The sequence below is a fragment of the Buceros rhinoceros genome, unplaced genomic scaffold (assembly GCF_000710305.1).
Source record: "Buceros rhinoceros silvestris isolate BGI_N320 unplaced genomic scaffold, ASM71030v1 scaffold8491, whole genome shotgun sequence".
NCBI lineage: Eukaryota > Metazoa > Chordata > Aves > Bucerotiformes > Bucerotidae > Buceros > Buceros rhinoceros.
In genome coordinates this window covers 665-9,686 of record NW_010392498.1, presented here as the reverse complement: position 1 = coordinate 9,686, position 9,022 = coordinate 665, and the positions used below count along the sequence as shown (strand labels likewise).

Below are 9,022 nucleotides of genomic sequence, written 5' to 3'. Positions count from 1 at the left end.
GAAGCACACAGGGCATTTATGAGAGTGACGGTCAACTGTATGAAAATACGCTGTAATAATTGAGATGAAGGAGTATTTATGCCGTTGACAATTTTCACTGCTGACGTGCATTACAAACCCTTGTCTTATAAGGTATTTGTGCTTGGATTTGCTCTGAATTTAATACTTAATTGTTGCTGGATAGAGAAGATACTAGTAGAAGTATAGGCTTTCAAGAGCAACCGCTAAAGATCCCTTAGTTTGCTGGTAATAAATTTAGGAAGGAAGAACATTGATAAAATCATATTATACAATGCATTTGACAGGAAGGAAAATATGTACTACATCTATATTTATATGTGGGTGTAGTTATAATGTGAATATATAGGTAAAGGCCATGAAAATTATCAGCTGCTGACATGGTGCACGGAGCTGTAAAGCTATGACAGGTGACGAAAGATATTAAAAGAAAGGGAGAAAAAAAAGGAGGAAAAAGTATAAGGGGTCAAGAATTTGGAGATCAAAATGGGGAAGATGTGCTAAAGCTCTGCTGGAGCTGCAATATTACTAAAAGAAAAATGACAGTCAGGTGTAAATGCAGTTTGGATGGGAAACTGGTGTGAGGAGGGGAGGACGAGGTCAGAACAGAGAGGGAAAGAAATGGGTAAGGATGAGGTTGTTAGGTATATAGTGAAGAAGGCTAATGAAGACCCATGAGCTAATGTGGAATTATGTGCACAAGCAACTGTAAAATCCAGAGCAAGCAGAAGAGCTATTGGTAAAAAAGGCATTAGGAAGAGAGTCTTGGAGAAAAATTATATAGAAGTAACAGGTGGGCAACCGGCATCTACATGAACCTGAAATTCTGTGAATAAAACTGAACACACGCTCAACTATGCTCTCTTTCACTGAGGGAATTGTATCCTATCAGAACACATGGATCACAACGGAATTGCTGTGAGAAGAAAAAAGTTGAAAAGACATACTATAGATGCAAGCCAGAAGATATTTTGACATTTAAAAATCACGTCCCAAGCCTTTTCAGATCTAAAGCATTTCAAGTCTCTGCTGTGAACTTTCACTTTCCCTTAAACTTCTGTACAACTCATTAATTTTACACTTTAAAAAAATAATCAGGATTTGAAACAAGAAATCAAATGAGAAATCGGATTTTTAATTTTTATGTTGCTGCCTGTCAGCACTTAAGGAGACTGATTCTCCTCTCCAGGGAATGATTTTTCCACTACACAGATATAACGTGCTTAGATGAAATAAGGTTTTGTACCAAGTAACTGTAAGTAACAAGAGGAAGGTCAGAGCTGTTAACGGGTCCTTCCCGTGTAACTTTAGGATTATGCAAGCCTAAGATTTTAAACAATTTTTCTGTAAATTTCCAGAAGGATTGGAAGTAGACAAAATGCAGTGCTTCTGAAAACCCTTAACTCAAGAGTCCTTGCCTTTACTGAAGACTCACACATGCACGCCTGGCTTCACACAATAGCAGGTAGATCTTTGCAATGCATTAAAATCTTTGCAGACCAGGCACCCGAAAATCTAACAGGATCTGTTTAATCCAGGCTTCTCATCAGTGCTACACTTGACTTTCAGCAGAGTTATTCCTATTGGGGTAAACCCTTCTATTTTCTGCTAACACAAATAAAAGGGAACTGAAAGCTGGAGAAGTCAGGAAGAACTGCACTGTGACAAATCCTGTTCTTCCTCACCGCTAATGCAAATAGGATCCATTTTACAAATCGGTGAGCTGCACTGGATCCATAGTAAGAATGCAAATACTAGAAAACATGCTCTTTTTGCTTTGGCAACAATGTGAGAGGCAGGAACATTCCTTATAGTTAACTCAAAATAATTTGTTTGTATTTTAGGTATTTAGTCTCACCCATAAAAATCTTGGTTAGCAAAAATTAGAGCTATTTTGAGTCTTCCAGTTTAAAGCAATTTATTAATCATGCCATATGCGAGTTATCCATCTGCTCTTTCTAAATAACATCTCTTTCTCACAAGTATAAAAATGAAAGACTTTTATTTTAATTACCAGATAGTGGGACAACAGCACTGTCAAAAAGGGCCTTCTCAAAAACCACAAGAAAAATTAGTAAGTAGTATGTTTTGTACATAGAGGGAAATTCCATACTTTGATGGTTCTATTTCTCTAAATACTAAGATGGCAGAAAATACTAATTTTGCTGATGGCTACCGATTATAGCAAAAATTGAAACTTCCCTACAAATAAGGAGATATCTTAATCAGAAAATAAACAATCTGGCCTTGAGTAAGGCCAGAGACACAGAAGAGAACTGCAAATCAAAAAACTACTTGGACTTGCTCTCATTTCATCGAACTGAATTATTTAATTGTAAGAGTTTCATCTTGCCATCTGATTTTCCTGTACCTTTGTGCAGAAGTTTCACTTTAATTAAAGATAAAGTATGAACGAATTCCAAATTTACCGGGGTTCGACTTATAGGAGTTTGTTCCTTCAGGTGGACAATCAAATCCAGTAAGTTTTTTTGGCCTTTTTTTGGTCCTCTCCCCTTCCGCAGCTGGCAAGTTTGCTCCTGCCCCTCCCTATCAGCCATTTTGGAGGTTTCTGTTAAGATTCAACACAAGATTTAGCAATTTAGCTCTGAAAATGGCTTCTAAAGCTACGCTGCCCAGCATTCTGCTGCTGCTGGCACACCAATACAAAAGCTAAATTTGGAGTAAAAGTTACAAGACAATTTCCTTTTAGCTTTTCTGTAAAACAAGGTAGTTCATGGACCTTCAGAAAAGCTTAGTAAGTCGGTAATTTAAGATACTTCATCTTTTATAGAAATAAGATGTATATATGGTATAGCCTTGATACAGAGCTCACTTGTGTAAACGGAAAGATTTGCTCTGACTTCAGGTAGCCTTGAACTGGGCTTTCTTGAGATCAATAAATACTTTTTATCAATCGTGTCTTCCTATTCTATGTAAAGAATCCTGCTTAGAATTCTCTAACATCCTAAGACAGGTTCTTTTATTCTTACTCCTTCCATCTAATTCATTAACTTTTTGAGACAAGTAACAAGCAGTTTAGGACCAGGCTATGTTTTTTTTTAAAAGAGTTTGTTGAGTTTTACGTGTAGCACATGAACAGAAAATAATTCATTTTGGAATTCAGTTTTGAAAAAAACAAATCAAAACAATTGTGAGCAGAACTTAGAGCTGCAGAGCTTACATGTGGGCAGATGGCCGTGGAAACTATTTCTTTCCCTATTCTCCTTAAATGGGGCTGTCACTTGCAGTAGTAACATTTTTTAATTGTAGCCCCAAGGAAGTGCAAGCTTACATCCTAGCAAATGCCTTGGGTTTTTTTATTGTTATCTCAAGGCCTTTGCCAAATGCTGTGCTTTCCCGTGGAATCTGTTCCTGTAGTACCTAAGAGGTCTTCCCAGCTAAATGACATCTGTTTGCAACAGGCCGTAGTGCAATTGGTAATTTTTAGGGTTTGGGGTTTTGGTTTTGGGGTTTTTTTTTGCTTTCTTATAAAGGTGACTTTTTAGAAGACATGCTGTACGTGGAGAATGATCGTGCTATTCTGCCCTCACATTGCTTTCAACGCAATGTTGTAGCATGGGATGTAAAAGCCACTAAACCCTGAAAAAATAGTATAAAAGATAAGGAAAAACATGGAGACATTACAAACTGCCCTAACACTGCTGCAATATCCCTAGCGTAGTAGTACTGCTGATAGTCCACCAAAACATGCACAACCGAAAATCTGAAAGAATAGGAATACTAAACTCAAGCAAATACCATTTTTAAGAATAACTAAACAACTTAGAACACAAAGCGTTGTGGAAAAAATACTTCAGACGGCAGAACTTTTCTTGTCTGTTAGACGTCATTGGTATTTCTGTATTTAATACTAAATGAATTGTTCATCTTAAAAAATATTACTGACTAATTAATCTGCATGATCGCAAAGATATAATAGCCCAGTACTCTGCATTTACGAAATACAGAAACCTTTTATTATTCTTTTTAATAGAAAAAATGTAAGTAAACCTGGCTATAGTTATATTGTGTGACTGTAGAAGACAAGTTCTTTTTTTCAGCTGTACCATTACAATGAAGTTAGAAGCCACTTCATTAATTTTTTCCCTCAACTGCATTATAAAACAAGAACTTTGTTTTGATAATCACAAGAATGGCTAAGGGGAAAAAGAAACCAAATCATAATACTGAAATAAACCAAATAATATTATTGAATCGCTCTTCTCTGAAAACTATAATCCCTTTTTTCCAGTTCATTACTGTTCCCATATCCTAAATCATTCTCCCCAGCCACAGTACAATAAGTTTCACCAGATTTTTTTTCAGCGGTGTGTGAAATTAGATCTAAAGAAAGAGCTGACTTTGTTACTGTAAAGTTAACCCTGGATGTACTAGAATCCAAATAAAGTTAAATTATTGCATATGTTGAATAAAGCCAAAGTGAGTAAGTACTACGTAAGGTACTTTTTACAATGGTTTTAATGTAGGCATCTAGGCTTTACTTCTTTCCACCCCACCATAGCACACGAAAATTATCAGGAAGTTTTCTACCAATCTCAGGGGGCTCAGGGTGAGATCTCTCTCCCTCTGTCTTGATACCTTGGAGGAATTTTAGGTAGAAAGTTAGTCTCTACATTTTCCTGGTCCTGAAAGACTGCTAAATCCAAAAGCTTTCTATTGTACGTAGCATGATTCCACATACCTTTACGAAAGATCAGCAAATAGCTAACGGCCGCAGGAAATTCTGGACTGAAGATAAATACGGTATATAGTCTGCAGGTGGTTCTCAACCATGAATCTTACCAACAAAGACTACAGAGGTCCATCAGAGCTGAATGAGGAGATTTTTTTTTTTTAAAAAAAAGATTGATAAACGATAACTAGGATAATACTTACACTAAGCTCTAAATATTTCATTGAAATAAATAATGTAGTTCATAGAATACCAAACTACCTTTTTCCCCACCGAGGAACTGCTCACACACAACAGCCCTAGAATATGAACAGCCCTGTATTTATTTCCGTGGGTGTGTGCTCATGAGTGTGTACATGTACAGATGTAAGCAGGCATACAAAGGATGCAAGAGGCAGAGGAACGTTCTGCTTCCCAGGGCATATCAAACTGCAGCTGTTCCTCTGTCTCGCTCTGCTCTGGGCAGTGCCTGATGGCCCCGTCCATTTCAGTTTGCTGGTGAAAGGAAGAATAGAAGGGCCTTAGGAACCTCTGGCCATGACTACATGGAGGAGCTGCTGAGATACTGGAAAAAGCCCCAGACGCTGGCTTTCTGCTTGACTGAATTACAATTGGCCAGTAACATCCCAGCCTCTCCAATGAAGCTGCCTGTTAGGCGGACTGGGTGGCTCAGCAGTGTTGGTGCAGGGTTTACAGAACAGTAAGGAAAGTCATAAAGCAAATTTCCTGTGTGCAAGACAAAGAACTGGGAAAGCATGTGGCTAACCGCCACACTAGTCCGTTCTTGAGATTGTTTTTATCACTCTGAGCGTGAAGCAGTTTCTGACTTTGCCTGCACGGGCAGAGTGCACAGACCGGTACAGAGTCCTGTCAGGACCTCTCTTAAGACAGGAATCCGGTTGCTGCCATGGTAGCAAAGGGGGAGCATGTCCTACTTTTACCACAGAGCTACGCAGAGCGTGCATTGCAGGGGCCTGGGACATCCTGTGGCATAACCTAGCAGGCTGCCTGGAGGCATATATGTTAACAGAGTTGGGTAGCCGCAGGTGAGGGTGCTACCAGTGTCTAGATGCCCAGGCTGCACAAAGGGTGGAGAAAATGGATGGTCTGTAACAGGCCTGTTAGACCCGAACTGTCTCCCTAATGTTCCGTGTGGTACGTTCTCATGACGTTCCCAGATGCACTACAAGGCTACAGGCAAGGCTATTTCACCTCAAAGACACAGCTGCACATTCAGTAACAAGATAGTACAGATCACATTGCTTTAAAGGTATCTTATATTGGTAGAGTGTATTTTGGTCTTTCTTTCACGTTACACAATACACAGACTATCGTAGGTGATTGTCACTTTAACACAAGTGTACAATTAGGATATGCAACTTCTATATCTATGCAAGATTCAAAGTTCTCTAGGCAGAGCTGTATGACAAGCGGTTGTTAAGGAAGGCAACAGTTTGCTGACTCCATGAGCTGGCTGCTGCTGGACGCAGCTGCACGCAGCGAGTTAAAAGAGCCTACATCAGTATTCCAGCACCCCAGTCTCCAAGCAGCCCTGCACCTGCTCCCACGGGAAGGAATGACAACACACCAACAGATTTTTGGACTGTAGAAGAAAACACTAAAATCCCTGTTGTAAATAAAAATCAATAGACTGGAATTCCAGTTGTCTTTATCTGCCCTTCGTTGTCCTGAAGAGTCTAGATACCATAACAAAACGGCTGGGGAAAGCAGATAGATCAGAATTTGACCTTGGGAGTTTACATCAGCTGAAAGTTGCCCTCTGCATCAAGAGAAATGGCAGCGGATTAGTGTGGCCAGCATATCAAATACTCAACAGAAGACAGAGCACAAATGAAGATTTTGTCATCAGAAACAGGTGATCAGTAACAACGATCTACTTGCTACTTAATGGTTCTTTAGGAAAAAAGTTGGCGACGTTTTCCTCAGAGGACAGGCTGCAGCGGTACATTGAAGTATCCCAGGTAACAGGCAAGGAGACCACACAACGTTGGCATATAAGCAAATACGTCCTGTTCCCCCCCAGGGTCAGTGACTACAAGAGATTTACATTAAAAACATCAGAGATTCAAACCAGTGCGTTTGGCTTGACATGGAAAATGTCAGCTCACTCCCTCTCTCTCCTACAGACAGCTTTGGGTTTTATTTTTACACATTTAAACACAGTTTGGATCAGATTGGGTTTGGGGGAGAGGCTTTTGTATGTAACTTCATACTTGTTACATTTGTACGCAACTTTTACATACGTGCTTTCCTAGCAACGCTTACAGCCCATGTCAAAGCAAAGAAACCAAAGCTAAAATACCCTTTCTTTCAGGAGTCCTGTAACAGAAAAAGCCTTTTAGCAATGTTTTTCTGTATGCATAATCATTCTAATTGTTTCCATCATTAAGTACACATCAGACTATGTTTTTAGACCAGGAACAGTTTGGTGAAGAGTACTTTAAAACTCATTTACTTACTTATGCATATATCCATCTGCGTTCCCTGTTAAGTTCATCTGCATAACCGTCTGAAATTCTGTCTCATTGCAGCAGTATTTAAATACTGTGTTGTTATGGTGACAGCAAAAGATGTAAGATTTATTGTCAGAAAGACGGGGGCAATGAAAACCAAAGTGATAGCGACCTTTGTAGTCCGTATATGGCTCGCAGACCCGAAAATGTGCAGACAACACTGTAAAACAAAGAACAATATTGGCTTTGTGAGTCACTTGCATAATCTGTATGTTGTGAACTGTAATTTTTCACTGGTTAAGCTTAAATTATTGTTGTTTGATTTCTGAAAGACATTAATATTTCTGAACTTTCAACGTCATAACATTTTGTACTAGAAGATTACAATATTTAACCTCTGGTTGTATTTTGACTTTTATTATTACTGTGTTTCTGATTACTATTATTTCTTCTAAGGGAAGAGCAGTAATGCCCTCCATGCCAAGAAGGACATAAATATTTAGGGAAATGTTTTCATACTGCTGTTCTAAATATGTGGCTATCCAACATAAAGACTCAACGATGTTCGATTCTCCTGGCATGACTTCACCAAACCAAAAAGTCTATGTATAAACTGCAAGAAAATTTTGATAGCACTTGATTTAGTCACTGTTCTTGACAGAAAATATCTTCTGTACTGTAAAGGTCATTCTTTGATACGGATTGTTCTGTGAGAAATAGTAATTACAAATCAGTATAATAGATCTGAACAACTTTTAATTTGCAAATAGACAGAACTAATAGAAATGCAGCTATTCCTGGTAGTTCATACATTCCTCCTTTATTAAATTCTCATGTGAAGTGTTTATTACATCTCTGAAATGATTTTTTACAGGAATACGTCACACTGATTTCACCATCACTTCTCCTGTCATGTGGCAGCAGGCACACCTGTGTTTACACACACCTGGTAAGACTCGGGCAGATGTAAGGTCTCTCCCATGCTCTAAGCCTACTGGTTGTAGACAGCTCTGAGCTGGAAGTTGTGCAATTATCTGCATTTCCCTGAGCTAATCAACCATGCAGGGGGCAGGATATAGATTCCTTCCAGTACGGTCATAAGCAAGGTCACAGAACTGCCTAGCTGATCTGAAAAGTCTTGTAAGAGACAATATTTGGTTCCGCACACTGCCGACATTTTAGTCTGTGCAGTGGTAGAGACTTTGGGATTACACGTACTGTACAGACCTCCCAAAGGCCTGCCCTCTAAGGAAAGAAGTCAGGAGTCTGAATACCCTTAGCAGTGAAATGCTTTCACTCTGATCAGAAAACAGAGGCACAGTGCTGTGGATAGCTGCACTTCATAAGGTTAGACAATTAATAAGATGCTCACTTTAGACTGACAGAATTAACACTTGTAACTTGGTGAATGATTTTTGTATCAGTTTACCAGTACAAGAGGTTCTAGATAATGACTCATATGGATTTAGTTTAACCGTATTAGATCTCTCTGCCCATAGTCCCTGTTGATCTGTAATCGTATCTGTACACCTTATCCATCTATTCCTCATTTCTTTCTATGCTGCTTAAAAAAGCCTATTCCTAACACTTCTATTTCTCAATTTTACAAAATAGATTAATTTCAAGAATCTCTCGCTCTCTTTCTGTAGGTCTAGTCACATTTTAGGATTGTGACATTGGAGATTGCTTCTTTATTTGTGTGTATGGAGGAAGCCTAGAAGAAAAACCAGAGTACTCAACTGAGGAGAAAACACAGTAACTTCTACTGCCCTCTGTCTTCAGGAAAGCCACTCTGAACACTTCACATTTTTATATATATATACATACACATACATAC

The 9,022-nt window shown here is 38.8% G+C and overlaps 1 protein-coding gene across 1 annotated transcript in view; it reads right to left on the bottom strand.

Moving 5' to 3' along the window:
* The window catches only part of KIAA1644 (KIAA1644 ortholog), an 8,246-nt gene extending 798 nt beyond the window's left edge, over positions 1–7,448 (bottom strand). Inside the window, exon 1 of the mRNA XM_010144500.1 lies at positions 7,192–7,448. Coding sequence (XP_010142802.1) covers positions 7,192–7,448 — 257 coding nt within the window. The remainder of the gene's footprint in view (positions 1–7,191) is intronic.
* Positions 7,449–9,022: the final 1,574 nt, after the last annotated feature.